This window comes from Manduca sexta, chromosome 15, assembly GCF_014839805.1.
Source record: "Manduca sexta isolate Smith_Timp_Sample1 chromosome 15, JHU_Msex_v1.0, whole genome shotgun sequence".
In the NCBI taxonomy this organism is placed as follows: domain Eukaryota; kingdom Metazoa; phylum Arthropoda; class Insecta; order Lepidoptera; family Sphingidae; genus Manduca; species Manduca sexta.
The window spans coordinates 11,168,088-11,186,480 of record NC_051129.1 but is presented as its reverse complement, the minus strand read 5'-3'; the positions used below and the strand labels follow the sequence as shown (position 1 = coordinate 11,186,480).

At 32.6% G+C, this 18,393-nt stretch overlaps 3 protein-coding genes across 6 annotated transcripts; 1 reads left to right on the top strand and 2 right to left on the bottom strand.

Moving 5' to 3' along the window:
* Nucleotides 1-299: 299 nt before the first annotated feature.
* LOC115450100 lies at nt 300-7,492 on the bottom strand. Its single transcript, XM_030178073.2, has 13 exons — nt 7,327-7,492; nt 7,097-7,244; nt 6,448-6,568; nt 5,562-5,705; nt 5,138-5,295; nt 4,699-4,857; nt 4,036-4,131; nt 3,627-3,786; nt 3,093-3,214; nt 2,766-2,865; nt 2,358-2,534; nt 1,563-1,741; nt 300-1,368 (listed from the first exon to the last, which is right to left on the bottom strand). The coding sequence occupies exons 1-13, from the start codon at nt 7,328-7,330 to the stop codon at nt 489-491; spliced, it is 2,448 nt and encodes an 815-aa protein (XP_030033933.1). The 5' UTR covers nt 7,331-7,492; the 3' UTR covers nt 300-488.
* A 2,415-nt stretch (nt 7,493-9,907) lies between these two features.
* On the bottom strand, nt 9,908-12,845 carry LOC115450111. Of its 4 annotated transcripts, none has more exons than XM_030178089.2 (6): nt 12,510-12,845; nt 12,101-12,204; nt 11,019-11,142; nt 10,770-10,916; nt 10,362-10,530; nt 9,908-10,255 (listed from the first exon to the last, which is right to left on the bottom strand). In XM_030178089.2, exons 2-6 carry the CDS (start codon nt 12,106-12,108, stop codon nt 9,933-9,935), a joined length of 771 nt encoding a protein of 256 aa, XP_030033949.1. In that variant the 5' UTR covers nt 12,109-12,204; nt 12,510-12,845; the 3' UTR covers nt 9,908-9,932. The 4 variants fall into 4 exon arrangements, with proteins under 4 accessions (XP_030033949.1, XP_030033950.1, XP_030033948.1 ...); XM_030178090.2 differs by having other exon boundaries at nt 12,072-12,204; nt 12,510-12,843; XM_030178088.2 differs by lacking the exon at nt 12,101-12,204 and having other exon boundaries at nt 12,510-12,844.
* Nucleotides 12,846-13,177: 332 nt separating this feature from the next.
* On the top strand, nt 13,178-15,699 carry LOC115450101 (phosducin-like protein). Its single transcript, XM_030178074.2, has one exon. The coding sequence runs from the start codon at nt 13,351-13,353 to the stop codon at nt 14,149-14,151; it is 801 nt and encodes a 266-aa protein (XP_030033934.1). The 5' UTR covers nt 13,178-13,350; the 3' UTR covers nt 14,152-15,699.
* Nucleotides 15,700-18,393: the final 2,694 nt, after the last annotated feature.

Here is an 18,393-nt window from a genome sequence, read left to right as displayed (position 1 = left end):
TTATTCTCAGGAGAGAATAGTCTTGATGGAATTTGGAAAGCATTAAATATTCTTCTAAAAACTAGTATATTGGTGCAATAAAATTACCGTATACCTATACTTAATATTTGAAACTGAAGTGTTTGTTTGTTTGAACGCACTAGTCTCACATCATCATATATTGCTCTGCTCAGCAGAGCTACAGGTTACTTATTATGAAAAACTTTCACGCGGGCAGAGCCGCGAGAAAAAGCCAGTATAATTCAAAAAATTGACATGATATCTATTTTCATTGGTTATGCTGTTTAAAACCAGATAAATTATTGCAAATGTTTATTGGCAAAAATATTGTACAGGAATAATTAGATCTGTTACATAGCATTTGACACTATCATTAAGTTAAGCACATAATATCTTTATGAATTTAATGGGAATTACAGATACAGGCTTTTTTTAGGATTAAGCATATTAAGAATATTTCTCAAATCCTAAATCTTGGCACATATTAATTAAGCTTCAGTTTTGCTCTCCTCAATTACTTCATCAACAAAATCAGCTAACATGTCTTCAACAGTTAAACTGTCATTCTTTTCAACTGTTTTACTAGGAGCACTTTCTGCTTCTACATTAACATCTCCATTCTCACATATCTTTTCTGGAGAACTTGGAATTCCGTTTTCTTTCGGAATATCATTGTCTTTGTTACCTTCATCTAACTTCGGTTCTATTTCAATATTTTCAACTGTGACTTGAGAACTCACACAAGCTTGTCCACAAGTAAGGTCAGAGTCATCAGTTTCATTTGTGTTTGGAAGATGTTCATCAATATCTACAATGGTAGTTTGCTGACTTATGTCATCGTTAATGGTACCTACTGGTACATTGCTTGTATCTTTTACGGTAGCCTCTAATTTGTCTACTTCAGGAGTCTTATCTACATCTTCCGAATCTTTTACATCTGTTACTACTTTTTTATCATCAACATTTGACTCAATAGTTTTATTTGTTTGGGCAACAATTGGTTGACTCATATTATCTTCATTTTCAACATTTGAGAGTACATTTTCAATATCTTCTGCAATCATGACAGTTACGTTCCGTTCGATTCTGTCAGTGACGTCTTGTGAATCTTCAGATTCATTTTGAGGTGTTATTTCAACAACTGTTTCAATATCATAGATATTCTCTTCATTACTTGTAATGCTTTCCACGACTCTGTCATTTTCTTCATCATTATCTTCTACATCCGATTCATAGCTGCCATCAATGGATTTAACTGATGCACTGCTCAGACTGATTTGATCAGGTTCGGTGTCTTGACGTGACTTTTTACTTATAGGCTCATCTGGTATGCTTATGACATCTTCGTCCATGTTTTCTGCTGGCATTCTGTGGACATAATTTTGTTATGAATGTTTCGTTTGACTAAATATATGAATTAATACATTATTCGAACTCATATCAGTTGAAATACATATTTCTCATAGCATACTTATACAGCTGAAATGTTTGACTTTAAAAAGACCCTTCATTGTAATTGTTATCGATCATGAATTAACTAGATTTTGAAAAATTAAACTCACCTGTCTGCACCTAATAAAGATTCTAGGACTTGTCTGTTCCTCTTTGATATTGTGTTCCTTTTTTCTTCTGCTCTCTTTTTAATCTCAGGTTGTATTTCTAGCGCGAAGTTGAGTGATGGAGGCGAACAATGCAACTGTAATCTGATGTCTAATAATGCTTGGGAACAGAATTGGGATATCTGCAACAAAAAATAAAAGTTATTGCATGTACAATTTTTAAATTAATATTTTTTACAAGTTTTTATATCCTTTAATCAGCTTTGCTATCAACTTTGGTATGTAAATGCCGTTTTTTGACAATCGACTTAATTTAAGACAATGAAAAACATGTCCAGAACCTGAAGTACACCAACCAGTCTCATTGGACATATTAAGTACTGACTTGTCTGTATGATAATGACTAGCCATTGGGGCAACATATATACATATATGTATTTGATACACATATACCACGGCCCGACCTGCGTGACGGCTAAGTGCGGAAAAAGGAGCCCCTCAACATAGAACATATATTTGATACAGTAAATCATAAGTTATAAGCACAGTTGAACAGTTATAGGGGCCAGCTCGCATAATTTGACGAAAGTGATTAGTAGCCGCATTACACGTAAGGCAACAGATAACAAGCATCAACTAAGGAACCAATCGCGCGAAACCGCGCCTCGTTGAACATCACACCGACCAATCACAAGCGTGCTTACGACTCGTGTCTCTATCTATACTCTGCTACCACACTCCCAGGAGATCTTTTTTTTTCTGTAAGTACAGTGATTGCGTTTTTCATGGTGTACTGACCTCTGAGTTCTGTGCGAGCAGGCTGCTGTAGAGTTGCAGACAGTAGCTGGTGGGTGGCGGTATGCTGGGCGGGACACCTCGACGAGCTGCCTCTAACGCTCGCAGCAAACCTAAGGCCCGGGACGAGCTGTAGGATTCTAGCACGAAGCATTCACGGACTAGACGCTCTTGGAACACCTGATAATTTAATATTAGTAATTTATTGAACATAACAGAAAAATTAAATAATACATGGTTAAAGACAAATAATTAAAAAAAAATGCCATAGTCTTTACTAGTAATCATACTGATTTACGCTTTCGGAAACATTTAAGCGATATTGAAAAGATGTTAGAGCCAAGTTATCCAGATCGTATTTAACCTTGAGAAATACATATTTTCACATTGAATCGCTCCATTTGTACATACCTTATGAGTTGCAGGTTTTAAAAATATCCCACAAGTAATAAATAAAGTTTCAGCACATTCCAATGCAGCAACAGCTACTTCATCACTTAATTCTCCAGTTCTATAACATAAATGTTGAGATAATAATTAGGATAATATTGTTATACATATAAACTTTAGTGAAGTAAATGTAAAGGTTATATCTGACACAAATACTGTTTTATTGAATTGCAAAACTGATTTTTATAGATAGAAGATGGACTTCAGCTTATTATTTGTCCACTACACATGAAAGCAATTAAGTAAATTACTCAATATTTATAGGAGACATTAAATTGCAATACTTACAAATTATTCTTTTTTTTCTCGCCCGGTATGTGTACTGCCATAGAACTTTCTTGAAGCATAGAATTTGCCAGTTTCCTTTTCGCTTTTTTACTTAGATTCTTTGTTGGTATTGCAGCGTTAACCTGGATATATGTAAATTGTAAAAAAATCATATTATAGAAATATAACTACAACAAATTATACATTGTACTTGGTAATTTGCTTATTGTTTTCTATATTAGTTATCTAACTGTTAAACATAATACGGGGTTTATCTGATCAGCATTAGCCGGACATAAGAATTTGTGCCCTATATTTTTGGTAGGCTTACTCCTTATTACATGGGACGAGGACATAGATGGCAAAAAGTGGGTGTCTTAGTTGCACATCTGGCTATCTTCTTGGGGATAATGGCGTAATGTTTGTAGTACTTGTCACGCCCAGAGTTAATTAAGATATAACTATAACGCTCATTTTAAATAAATCAACTGTTTTAAAAAGGAAGGGGAGATTCAGTTATACACCTCTGAAAAGTTATTTTTTTTTAATGCTTACATTAAGTTCTATGACTTGTTTAGGTGGTGTGATGTCAGATATTATGTGTTCAGTCAATTCATCCTCCCACAGCTTCCCTCTGCCCTCATGCGACGGCTTATGTACGTGAAGTACTCTTAGCCATCGTACGAGGCTGCTGTATGCTGCGCATCTTACTTTCCTATAAAAAGTGTGAAGTGTTAAAGTGAAGAAACTGTATTCAGTAATGATAATTTTTAAAATTTACGTATCAAATAGTGTGTAAATTATCATTATGAGAATAAAGTTACACTACGTATTATAAAGAATTAGTTCTATAATTATTATGGAATTCATTATATTTGTAGTTTATAATTATTTTTAAAATTAAAAAACTTTTATAAAGATTTGATTAATTTTTTTATTTATTTATGTAAAGTAATCTACTCACTCATATTCTTTTGATTCACTTTCCGAACTCCACCGAAGTGTCTGCATTATGAATCTAAATACCAAAGGCGAAAAAGGCACGAGGTTGGCACCTAAACTGTTACAATCAAAACAAGAAATATAAATTTAAACCTAGTACACTAACACATATAGTTGAAATTAGTTTTAATCGAAAATTTACTGCAACAATGCAATTTTATGTATGATGACAGGTTAAAATATTATGTCACTTTTGAATAATAAAAATTGGAAATGGTATATTGTTATGTTGACGGGTTCCTTTTCCGCACTGAGCCTGTAGCAAGTCGGGCCGTTGCGCATGATGGTATATTGCTATGTTTACTAACCTATTACCAGTTATAATAATTCAAAACAATTACTTGAGAAGGACAATTCCTTTCTTTCTAATTTGTAACAGTTTGAACTTCTCAAAGGGGTTATTAATAGTGTATAATAAGAAACTATACAAAAGTATTTTAACTTGCAAGTTGTAGCAGCAACATAATATCCAGTTGTCATAAGGGAAGTAATAATAATGAATAGCCATTTTATCATAGCTAGTTTAAAGTTATGAGTGCCATTATTGTTTCTGGGGATAAAGACAAAAGAAATGGAGGGCATGATGTACGTATCTATAAGCTATAATTGGCTATACTGTACTTACCATGCCACTAGTGCATCCAATGTTTTCAAAGCCTCAGTTTTTACACCAACTAAGTTCTCTAAACCTACATTGTTAACTCCGTCAGTTACACTAACAACTTGTAATACCACTTCTAATATTGTCTGTGGCCTTATGGGTTTTGCTACCGGATAAATTTCACTGAAAATTAATTCACCATAGAATTATAAAGATATATAAAATCGCCAATTATTGGGGGCATCGAAAAATATATAATATTCATATCAAAATATTTACATTCATGATGACACTATAGCCATGTGCAGCCATAGAGAGCTGTATTGTTAAGGGTCCAAGAGCTGATAGGAAAATATTAGTACATAATAAAATTATGCTACTATTATCATGTAGTCTTTCATGTATTATACTCTCTATGGTTGCATCTAAAGATAGGTAATATAAGTACAAATAAAATACTTACACAAGCATTGCCTGTATGAATACAAATATGTTTCTTAATCTTATAAAAATAGCTGTCTTTTTGTTCTGAGCGATGTTCGTATTTCTTTTTGGAATTTTAGTAATATTTTGTAATGCTATTGTTAAAGGTGTGTTTGAGAGAAGTTGTGCGTCTTGTCCCTGAAATATTTACAATGCCTTTAAAACTGTGCATAGAAAATATTTTTTACTACCTATATATTTAGTGCTAAATTTATAAATCAAACATTTTTTTAAACAATAAGAGGAGATACAAAAAGGCAGATTTTTTTACTATTAATTTTTTTATCAATAGTCAAAATGATATTCTATCATAATTGTAATGATAGATAAGTACTTTATAGTGAACAATCCTCAAAAAAACATCTATAAATTATCAATTCAAATGTAGTTTCAGCAAAAATTACCTCTCCTTTATCAGATTTCTTGTGTGCGCTAATTGAGTTTGCAAATAGATTCTCAATTAATGAATGAGCTGCATTACATAACAGGAGCATCTGTTCCCTCCAACAGGCTTTCGGTGTTGCCCCTTTATCTTGTGATGGTTTTACCTATAACAGTTACTTATAATTTCAGTATTATGTTATGCTTTTGTATATTATAGGGTTATATTGTTGACTGCCTTGGTGGCGTAGTTGTATTGCATGTCCGGTACAATAGCGCTCTGAGGTCTTGGGTTCGAATCCCGAGTCGGGCAAAGTGATATTTGGGTTTTTCTGCTCAGTATCAGTCTGGAGTCTGGAATTTTTGCCCGATATGGCGATAGGCTCGCCCCCTATCACATCATGGGACGGAACATACTTGGCGAAAAGTGGGTGCCCTAGTTGCGCCTCTGCATACCCCTTCGGGGATAAAATGCGTGATGTTATGTATGTATGTATGTATATTGTTTACTATTACTTAAAAAAAACTTTCATAGAATATCCACTATCAATGTATTGAATTGAATTTGGATTTTATTACTTTGAATTAAATATATAGAGTAATTTTCAAATTCACACATAAGTAGATGTTTACCATATTAGTTGTAAATTTAAGTAGCTAAAGAATATACATATATTTACAATAATATCAATATTCCCTATGCATTAAGTTGAAATAAAAAAAATATAATATTTTATTGGTATATATTGAAAACAATTTTCAACTATCTAACATGTTAAAAAATTTATTAAAGATCAAAGGATAGTATTTCTTAAAGATCCCTTTTAAAATGATACTTTTTGAATTACAGCCTAATAGATGGAAGCCATCAATACTTATTTAGCTGGAATTATGATCTATGTAAATTACCTGTTGCAAGGCTTGTGCGCATTTAGCAGCTTCAATAACATTGTAATAGTTGCTCGACTTTAGAAAATCAGCCACATACTTCTCTATGGTAGGGCGATGTGATCCACAAAACTTCGGAAAACTAGAATATAAAAAGAAAACTGAGAACCATTACTTATTGTTAACCAGACCCTGCTAAGTGAAATAATTTATCTAATTTAACAATGTTAGATATTTTAAAGATTGAACAATTATATAATTTTTATCCAATGTCAGCATGATAGATAATAAATCATCTTTAAAATATTAACAGCAACATTGTATAACAACATATATTTGGTGTAATTTTTTATATTTTCTATGCTAACATAGCAGGTGAAAAGTGTACAACAATAATAAATGAGTAACACTATAATTCCAACTATACAATTATATATAGGTTTGGATTTAAGGATTTCATTCTCTTAATATATGTTGTTAGTTAATTTATACTAATAATAGGGCTTTTGTATTCTGTCCTCTTGATGCTCATTTTCTGAACGAAATAGTTGAACAAAACCTTTATAAAACCCTCATAGAATGATCTTTCAAAAATCTGATCTAAGCTTTAAGGGATATTCAACTATTACAAACATTTAATGAAATATAGAAAGGAAAATAGGTTATGCACCGGTTTATCACGTCTTCTAACGCGCGCAGCCATCTGTGGGCATCTGTTCTTGTCTGATTAGGTAGATTACTGCAAAATGTCGAAACTGCTTCTTTTACAGCATCACTATCATTGGGATCCACTTCACAAATCTTCTCCAAAACCTTATCTAAAATGATATTTAACATAATTATAACTTGTACTTTAAATTACAATGGCATTGCTGACTCTGCTTTAGGATTGCTACTTACTCATCCTGAAGTCTTATATGATTTTTATATAAATCTTTACTTATTTCTACAATATTTTTTATACGCTTTTATTCAACTTTTAAGTAAACAAACCCACGAGTTTAATTTGACACGATGATTAAAATCAATTGAAATGACAAGTCGATTGTTGTCAAATGTCTGATGTCAAAAAAAAATACCTAACATAGATAATATATGAAGTGTAAGGCCGGGATTATTTTTCTGTGTATATTATAATAGTATCTAAAAACATGTAACATAATACTGATAGCAATCTTATTAAAAATTATTGTCTCATTATAGTTCGTCATAGATAAGCAGTCGGTGTGTTCTATGTGTAATCACATATATATAAAAAAATGAATCCCTATTTCCCCTGGTCACGTCATCACGCGTGAACGGCTGGACCAATGACTAAATATAAAGAGGACAGGCCTCAAAAGTTAGCTATATGAATAAGTTATATTTATGTTAGGGAAATCGACGCAGAATTGTCAATATATATGTCTATCTCTTTTACTCAAAGCTTATTTGGAACGCAACAAAAAGACAAAAATAATTGCTTTCTTCGCATATGGCACTATTTCGTTTACTTCAACACACTGGGACCGCCTTGCGGCAGAAACGCCATTTTATGCGGGCCAGTCAGCAAGTACATGTAGTGTCAGACGATGTAAACAAATCTTCATAAATATTGAATTTAAAGTAATATAATCATATTCTCAATTGTTCAGTGTGTTTATTAGTGTATTTGTTAAGTTTCGAAAATGACTCAGTGTTGTGTGAAAGGATGCAAATCGAATTCACGCAAGAAAGACCCCGAAATATCTTTTCATAGGTTAGTAACTGTTTTTACCGAAAATTAGCAAATATCTTTGTATATTTACTTTTTGGATGTGTTTTTATCAATTAAAATGATATGTGGATCTGGTTTGTTAAGCTTTGGACTCTTTTAGGCGTGATTTATACACATTAAAATCATTATGTTTGTTTACACACGAGCTTAGGGATGGTGGGTGGATTTGTTTAGAAATTATTGATATCGATATTTTAACAGACGCCCGTTTATCAGTTACGGTTTTTGTCTTTGAAAGAATGTTAGAGCACACACCAATATTGTATTATTCAGAACGACAAACTAAGTGAAATTAGAATATTTTTTTAAGATAACCAAAAAATTTAAAAACCAAGGCAAAATGAATTGAGAATATTGAGCGACGTGATTGGAATCCTACACCAAATACATATTTCTTTACATTTTGAGAAGATATGCATAAACCACACGTTTAATTAACGCGAGTAAAGATAACTGTTTTCCAACAATATTCCCGATAAGTAAAATAGTAATGATTATTATACTTCACCTAATAGTAATATTACTTTAATATATTGCTATGAATAAAATTAGAATTGTTACATAAAAGAATAGATAAACATAAAAGAAACAACATAAAGATGAAATGTAAGATATATTTTTACAATTGGCGGTCTTATGTTTCGAGCAACCTTTGCATGCACGGAAATAGATACATAATCATATTGTTGTTATTGCAAATAATTATTATAATTGATTATCTTAACCACCATTTTTACGGTCATTGATTTTAGTTTGCTGAACCATAGTTATGTTTCTCGATCAAAGAGCATAATAATAAAATAAAATAAAACCAACGAAATAATTGCTGGCTACGCTATCTTATTCCATTTATCATGTATTAAATAAATATCTTAATCTGTAACTTAAATTTTTAGCAAGGAATAGTGCAACATACAAATATAGATCAAACACAACTGGATGTTTGTCACAACAGGTACTGCTTTGTTTAACAATTGTTACTTATAAATCAGTTTCAGTTTGTTTGTTTACATTATGGTTTGTTATATTTATATTATGGTAGTTCCTAACCCCTTTCGTATTTGATCTTTTTGGGGCTTGTTTGTCTCTCTTAATTCTTCGATGTCGATACAAAATTTTCGGTACTAGCATATCACTATTGTAAGGGGCGGAGTCGGCACCATTTTATGCATTACTTAAATGTGCCGCATGTCACGTGACCATATCACCCATCCTCTATACTCTTTTATCATTGGGCTGGACCGATTTCACATTTTTTTTATTGTGTTTGTTATTGTCAGGAGAAGGTTCTTATAAAAGAAAAAAATCAAAAAATTGCGCGGAAAATTAGAAAACTTAACTGTCAGCTTAAACTTAACTGACAGCGATAGAATGCGCGCTGCAAATTCATAGTTAAGACGGGACAACGTCTGTCGGGTCAACTAGTTGCAAAATGAAAAATTTTAAATCTATAAACTTTTAATTGATGCGAGGACTCAGACGGGAGCAAAAATACAAAAAGGTCACTGGTCAAAAACCTGAGGTTCTTGTCCTTGGGGCCTAGTTTTACGTAGTGGTTATATTCTCTTTGCTTAGCCATACGGTAGCTATGCCCCTGTTATATTAGTGTGGTTCTAGTAATAATCACATACTAATTTACACTTACTTACCACTTCTTCGTTTGTCGTACCATTTATGGGATACTCTGTATTTATGTAAGGGCATGCAATATAAAATACATGGTCATATCTCAGTCATACATAAAACAAATTTATTTATTAAGAAAGTTAATAAGAGCTGGTTTTATGTCCTGCAAAAATGATACTATTTGTTGTTGAATTTTTATCGTTTCTTTGATTTTTTCTTTGTAAATCTGAGCGCGCTCTTTCTCTCTTTCGTGTAGGTTGTTTTCTCGTAGAGTTTCTAACTCCAGTCTTTTTAATTCTATTAACTGACGATGATATTGTATTGTTCGATTTTCTTCTTCAACATTAATTGCGTTACTTGTTGCGTTGTTAAAGGAAGTACTTTCATGTTTAATGAATTCATTTGAATCTTCGTAAGAATTAGATCGCTTTCGTTTTCTTCTTAATTCTATAAAGATAAAATAATATTTGTTTCATAAGATTAGTTGAATATTACAATAAAAGTAATTGTACGGATTTAAAAAAAAAAAACTCAACGCCAGCGATGTGCACACCTGTGTCAGGTTGAGACGATGGTGAAGGTGATGGTGAATTTTCGGCTTTATGTGCTGGTGAGAAACTTTCAGTATGGTCTATAAACTCAATGAATACTGGATCAGCATTTTCCTCGTTTTCCAGACTATCTTTTTGTTCTTCTGTGGTTTGTATTTCCTCATTTGGTTCCTGAAACTTGATCTCATTAAAACCACGGTATTTTAAATAACAATCATATACAATGATTGTCGTACAAAAGAAATATTTAAATATTACCTAATCTACCGCTTACTAAACTCTAAGTCAGTTTAGAACGAAGATTACTCGATTTAATATACTTAAAAATATTTCTATTTATGTTTTTTCAAAAAAGTAACTTATTTGTATAAATATCAGTTACTTAAAAATGACATTGTTAGTAAATTCACCTGGAGACACCGTCGATTATTCTTAATTATTTCGCAAACCTTTTCCTCTACTTGTGTTAGGGCAGATAAATTGCGACGACGTGAACTAGATGCTTGCTGTATTTTCAGAACTTTTTCCTTCGTTCTATATTTTAGATCAGACCAGGTCTAAAGAGATACAACAATGCCTTGATTAATGATAATGATTTAAATAATAAAACTTTCATATTGTGTTTATTCAAAAATACTTTATAATAATAATAACTTTACTTTTTTCCACTGCTCTAAGGTTTTTCGTGGGCCAACCCCAATTTGATTAAGTATACCAATGAGTTCCATCCATAAAAGAACATTTCTCGCACTTTTTCCGCTAATAATACTCAAGTCGCCATGCCTGTAAAGAGATTTGATATAATATCATAAATTCTTGTAACGTTGTTAAGTATCTTCTGTGTATTCTTGTTAAGAAATCAAGAAGCCTTTGAATTTCGGCAGAATAGGTGTAAGTAACGCGAAAAGAGGTGCGATACGCGCATGTGACGTCATCGGGAATTACGATGCTTGCGAAAGAATGAGATGGAGCATTATCCCCACTATGTAATCTCCAGCATGTTGCAATATTTGAAATATGAATTACTGCCTCTTTTCTTAAGCAACTTACTTACAACTTAAATCAGTTTTATGTAATGAAATTTTTGTTACGTGATTTGCAACTTTTTATTTCAGAAACAGAATAATTAACCTAAGTATAATTATAACACAGCCTGCTTGTCGTTCTGACGACAAAACTCATCTGTCAAAATTACAGTTGTCACAGTGCAAAACGCGCAGAGCATAAGTTATGAATCCAGCAGTTTTTCAAAATGGTCATTTTTTGATTTCCTGATTATATGATCTTTTTTTGTTTTGTAACTTTTATTATTGTGCGACATTGGTAAAACCACCGGTAAAACAACGGTGGCAGCTATAATATGAAAAAAGAAGAACATTTTACAAAATAACAGTTTCCACAAAAGTTTTCTATTTCGTACTATTCGCTGGTATAAATAGAATAAGGTACAAAGTTGACATAGGAAAATATCCTATTATGTCGACTGCCGATGGGTAATCTCTCGTCAGTCGAAATTCTATCTAGACCGTATTCCACTTACCATCTTGCGCAGTGCGGTCACTTTATATTTAGGCATGTGGGTATAAAAAAGAACTTGAAACTATAATGGGTATTCTGGCGCATTTAAAATTTTATACTTATATCTGAAATATCTGAACAAATCAAAACATTGTTTAACATAATGGTACAGTCAACCCCACATGAAAGTATACCTTGATAGGAAACATTACATATTATTTACTTTGTCATTCAAATATTTGGTCTTTATCCACGTATATAATATTACTTTGAGGCTGATTATGAATTGTTAAGTTTGGTTTTCGTTCTTTCGTTTTATAAATTCAGCTGAAAATGAAACAAAATTTCATATTTTTGTATACATTGTAAGTACTTAGTTTATAAATTTAAATTATTCTCCTATAAACACAGAATAACTAAAATGACTACGTATAATTATATGCATTATTGTTTTTTATTATTTCTTTTGAAAGAACTTTTTATTCATTGACGATAATTATAATCGACTGTAACGAACGAAGTACAAACATTCCCGCACTATAACTTTAAGAATGCAATGCCGATCTAAGTACTTATTGGGAAACAAATTGCTCAGGAATGAGTTGATTCTCGTAACTAGATAGTAATATTACCTTTCCATAAATTCCACCAATGTAGACAATTGTTCTTGCGTTACTGATATTTTATGATGAACAGGCGGCATTTCACATTGGTAATGTTGGATTTGTTTACACGATTACGAGACGAAACGAATCACGAATCACGAAGTGTCGTGTCGGCTGGTATTTGACATTTCTCATTTGTCTATTGTTAAAGCATGCGGCTCTATGATTTTGTATTCGCAATGTTCGTCATGCAAGGCGATTTTCTTTTTCCATTGATTTATAGGCCAATATTAATTTTATCAATTTAAAATTATATATACCTACAGTAGGTATCTTGAGATCTTTTGAGTTCTGATACCGACCACAGACAAGTTTTAAAATTGTCAATTTTTCACATCTGAAATCTGACGCAGCCGATGTTAGTGTTGTTAACTTAGTGAATTTATGATTAAAATAGGTATTTAAATCCCCCTTAAAGATAAGGAATAATGGTTATAGTTTCTTTTATTTAGTGGGAAGAATACGTAAATGTACAAAAAATATACCCATTTTGCTTCTGTCGGCTAAAATAGAATGAGGACGCTTACAATGAAACGTCAAAAAAAATAAAGATCGCCACGGAATATCAAATACAGTGGTTTGAATAATCATTTATTGCGGGTTCGGCAAATAAGAGTTGGCAACACTGGCCGAAGCCTGACATTAACTGCATATCAAAGCTGCATATTTACTTTGAACACTGGGACGAGTGCTACCTATTGCGTTTGGTGCGGTCTAAGTACTATTTTAAAAGTGGATTAACTGTATATTTTCCTAATATATCACTTGTCATAAAGTTACGGTAGCTTTCCAACCTTTTACGAAAACAATGGCCACGTTAGACGACAAAATTCTGGGCGAAAAGCTGCACAATTATTGCAGTAGCAGTGAAGATGAAGGCTCCGATGATGAGAGAAGTGGCGACGAGGAAGGGAACCCCGTCAAACCTGACGTCTCGAGTGCTGAGCCACCACCCATCAACAACTGGACAGGAACAGCGAGCAACACTGGCCCGAAAGGAGTAATTGAAGATTGGCGAAGATACAAGCAGTTGGAGGCAGAAAATCGCGCAGAACTAGCAAAGGAACGCGTCGCATTGGCTAAAAAGCTTACAATGACCGTCAAAACTGACCGCGAACAAGAACAAGAGAAAAACACGGAAGAATTGGAAGATGAACTGAATGATTTGATCGACGAAGAGTTTCTCATGGAATATCAAAAACGTCGAATGCAAGAACTAATGACGCAGTTGCAGAAGGCGCCCAAATTTGGTAAGGTTGTTACTTTGAATACTAAAGATGAGTTTTTAAATGCTATTGATAAAGAAGATCAAAAAGTTACAGTGATTATTCATATATTTAATATTAACACTGTAGCATGTGAAACCATGAATGGGTGTTTGGATGTCTTGGCTGCTGATTATCCAATGATAAAGTTTTGCCGGATATCAGCAGATATTACTGGCTTGAGCAGGCATTTCCGTGTTGAAGGTGTCCCTGCGTTATTGGTTTACAAAGAAGGTCAAATGATTGGCAATTTTGTACAGTTAGTAACTGAACTGGGAAATGATTTCTTTGCCACAGATGTGGAGAGGTTTCTCATAGAGTATGGCATGCTGCCTGAAAAGTAAATGGGGTGCGGACTAATTTGTATTTTATGTCTATTTATATTAAAACATAGTATTTAATATGAACCCAGTAATTTAAAATTACCTTTTGTATGTCTTTACAAGCAATATTTTTTGTGTGAAACATTATGAGCATGAGTTGAAGTGTATTATGTTGCCAGAGTTTTGTAAGTGTTATATTGCTATATATTTTAACGAAAAACAGACAATGGATGTCTTGCTTTTAGAAAGCATTTGCTTTTGGTAGGCTACAATAAAGGCTATGAGAACCAGGGTGGTACAAATATTTTCCATGAAACTGTAAACAGTAATATTTAACAACTAGGGATTTTTATATTGTACATTATGCAAGATAAAAATAATAAGAATTGAAACCTTTTGTTTAATATTAAAAGAGAATTTCCCGAATAAGAGTACACTAGAATGCTAAATATCAAATTGATATTTAAATTAAATGTTTTAAACCATTTGGTTGAATGGCCTGATTTTTGCCTTTACTTTGTTTAGCAGCAGGCGCAGTAGACATAATAATTTAATCTATCAAGATAACCTTTGCGTTTTTACTCTTTGGTATCAACATTAAACAACTTATAAAGGCAATACATGAAAATTTAAGGCTATCATTGAAAACAAAATTATTCATAAAATTATGCTATAAAATGTTTAAGATTAAGTCCTTTGTCTCCTTGCGTTGCAAGAAAAGTACAATCACAGCTTTAATTTCTAAAATATTACAATAAATTAATTATTTTAAATTACATAAAATGTGTTTCATTTTTAATTTTTTATTCATGTTTGTAATTTATTCACTAACATAATTTATTTATGTGTTGATGAAAATTTTGCTATGAATTATCCTTATTATTGTAATAATACATTGATACATAGACTGCCCTAGTTGCCAACTATATGCATATCTTATGTATGTCTTCATAATAGTATTTGTGTGAATCTCTTATAGAATGGTAGGTATATTGTGTAGTATGTAACAATATGACTATGTATGCAGCATGTATTTATCCCTAATATACATAATAAAACTGTGTAATAATTAGTATTTGTGAAAACCCTAACAAGTCTAATTGGAGCATTGTATGTTGATTGCTGGATTGAGATTTTCTTGATATGTGGATAAAGTAGTTTATACTTTAAATTTGTATATTATAGAGTGCCTTTCTACCTGTGTGCTATTACAAATATATAAATAAACATTATACAAACATCAAGGCAAAATATAGCATTGACACATTAGTATCATAATCAACATTATTTTAATAATGCTATGAATTGTTTTTTTTACAACAATTGCATTTTTTTGGTATTTATTGATAGATTAAGAATTTGTAGATCTTAGCAAATATTGTCCAACTACCTCCTTTAGTTATTATTTTTAATTAATGCTACTTACTAACATTCCTAATGCTTATAAAAAATCTTCTGTATGAAGATTGTGTAATAACCAAATTTTAAATTAAGAGTCCAAATAAAGAATGAATACCTATAAAATGTACTTATTAATGTATTTTATAAATATATTTTTTTCCAATTGTATTGGCTTATTTATTTTCATAATTCAACTATTAACATTCTCTATTATCTTATTCATAATACTAAAACTAAATAGATTATAAGAACTTATATAATTTTTATAAGGGAATTAATGCCTCATGACTCTGCATAATGAAATAAAATTATAAATGTGAACTCTAGCAGTTTTCGCATTAGCCATTCACCTGTCTCTCCTTTCATAAAACATGGAAGATTGTTTTTTTTTGCTTTAAATGATAAGACGAGCTTGCCGGGATAGCTCATGAACAGTAGAAACACCATCCAACACCTTTAATTACAAAATATTGTTTGGTATTCCACTGCGCTCGCCATCCTGAGACATGAGATGTTAAGTCTTATTTTCTTATAGTTTTCTATCATATTTGCAAAAAGGGAACGCTCACTGTATAACTAAAAATACCAAGCAGCTTCTCTGACTCAGTATTGTAAACAAGAGATTAATTTATTATACTGGACTTTCCTGTGTGCTAGTTGAAGTAAATTGAGTTTATCCTGTAACTTAATTATGAGTGATGCACCGCCGAGTATTGCGACGGGTATTTAATACAGCATTTGATTCAAGTTTCGAAAGCGAGAAAGAGAAAGTCGAGGGTTAGATACCATACTTGCGTTACGCGTCTCTGGTTTTTGAACTTACGCGTGCATTACTATTGACGAACAAAAATTGTATACTTACCTAAATTAGTATGGTATATTTGCCAGGTTTTGTGTGAATTCGACCCGACTAAGTAAGACCCAAAGAGAATTATAAAATATATGGACAGTAAGACCTCACCGGCGTGGTGGCCGAAGATCTACTTATTAGTAAAAAGGCCTGGATAGTATCTATTTATGTGACAGTAAGTAACAAAGGAGTACACGTAGAAGATTAAGGTTTCTCTAGATGGAAAATTTTGATGCTGATCCCATATATTTACTTCAAGTATTAAAATACCTTGTAACGCAAAGCCGGCTTACGTTTAGTTAAGTAATGAGAAAACAAAGTAAATTATTACAGTTGCAAACATGTCAATGTTAGTACGTGGGTTAAATAAATGTTTCGTCATCTAAGTGCCTATGTACATTACTGTAAATTTTACAGAAAAAATTCCTCGTAACCGCATTGGCTGAATACACTATAACAGTTTGTATAGAACATTTGAACTCGGTTATTTATCTTTGTAAAGTAGCGGGCAATAGGTATTATTAGATAATTACAATAATACTATAAAGATTTTTTGTCTCTCTCTGAAAATTATTCCAAACACATACGCCTTTTATCCCCGAAGGGGTAGACGAGGGCGCATCTAGTGCGCCTAATTACGTCATGTTTATTCTCCTTCAAGATGTTATCAGTGGCGAGCCTATCGCCATATCGTACACAAATTACAGACGTGGTATTGTTGATCGAAGTAAAATACGTATATATGTACCTACGTAGTATCACCTTCTTTCTTTTCAGGGTAGGCAGAAGTGCAACACATCCATATTGCTCTACCTACATTAGGACCCATCAGTGGCGTAGTATGGGTATTTACCGCCAGGGGTGTTCTAAAATATGGGGCCCCCATGGGCGCTAGGCGAGAATATTAAAGCCATTTCAACAAACGAAAAAAACGCCAAGTGCTCTCCTAGCTACTGGTATGCGATACATTCATTTCATCACGAATCGACGAAGTTTTTTTTTACGATTTTATTTTACATATTTTCTCGCCCCCCTAAAAATTTTGTCTGGAGCTAGATTCTTGCCATTCCAGACCAGTCTTAATCTTGGAAAGACTTTCATGTGGACGTAACTGCGAGAAGCTACCAAATGGTAGGTACTTTGATATATTTCTTGTTATCTTAGATTGAAAAAATAGTAAAGTCTGAGGATTTGAATGGAAGAGGTGTTCTCCAGAAAACCAGGACTAAATCGAATCTCTCACTAGAAGAAGCTACATTATATTTGTTACTGTTTGCGGGCAGAGTTTACCGTTAGGCTAATCACATGCTCGAGCAATCACTAGATATACCTACTTATGATATAATAGATTTGCAATGTTATGTGATACAACCATTAGCGTAGTTAGGAACTAAGGGCTCAGGTGCAAAAAAATGGCACCCCTTTACCGATGTGAGAACCCGCCCGGAAGCAAAACATTATAGTATTTGCTAATTCGATATAAAACTAGTTCTCGGAATTCATTTCGATGTCCACATTTGTGTTAACATAAGAAATCAGTGTCGGATTTATATTTTTTACCAGCTTTTGCCCGCGGCTACGCCCGCGTTATAAAGTTTTTCGGTCTAAAGTTTTCCGTTATAAAAGACATGCTATATATTTTCCCGGGAGCCTATCTGCTTCCCAGGTTCTCAAACTGTCTCCATACCAAATTTCATCTTAATATGTTGAGTGGTTTTGAGTTTAACACAGACTTTGTTCTATAATATATTTTTGTAGAACTTTTTAAGAGGAACAATCCCGTCAAACATCATTGTTGCATAACTTTAACTGTTTACGCACGCAACGGAAGATCTCAAAACTAATAAATTTTCCCCGTTTTTGCCACATGTTTCAATACTGCTCCGCTCCTATTGGTCATAGTGTGATTATATATAGCATATAGCACTCCACGAACAAAGGGCTATGCAACACAAAAAGAAATTGTTTGAAGCCGTAGTTCCTGAGATTAGCGCGTTCAAACAAACAAACAA

Excerpts from the sequence above, each read along its gene's own strand:
- LOC115450100 (XM_030178073.2), bottom strand. Across the intron at positions 4,858-5,137 it reads TTCATACAGGCAATGCTTGT|TGAAATTTATCCGGTAGCAA; the intron begins GTAAGTATTTTA and ends ATTAATTTTCAG. Across the intron at positions 2,866-3,092 it reads GAGAAAAAAAAGAATAATTT|AACTGGAGAATTAAGTGATG; the intron begins GTAAGTATTGCA and ends TTTATGTTATAG.
- LOC115450111 (XM_030178088.2), bottom strand. The coding sequence starts at position 12,580 with ATGCCGCCTGTTCATCATAAAATATCAGTAACGCAAGAACAATTGTCT. Across the intron at positions 11,143-12,509 it reads TTGGTGGAATTTATGGAAAG|GCATGGCGACTTGAGTATTA; the intron begins GTAATATTACTA and ends ATCTCTTTACAG. Across the intron at positions 10,917-11,018 it reads CCTTAGAGCAGTGGAAAAAA|ACCTGGTCTGATCTAAAATA; the intron begins GTAAAGTTATTA and ends GTATCTCTTTAG.
- LOC115450101 (XM_030178074.2), top strand. The coding sequence starts at position 13,351 with ATGGCCACGTTAGACGACAAAATTCTGGGCGAAAAGCTGCACAATTAT.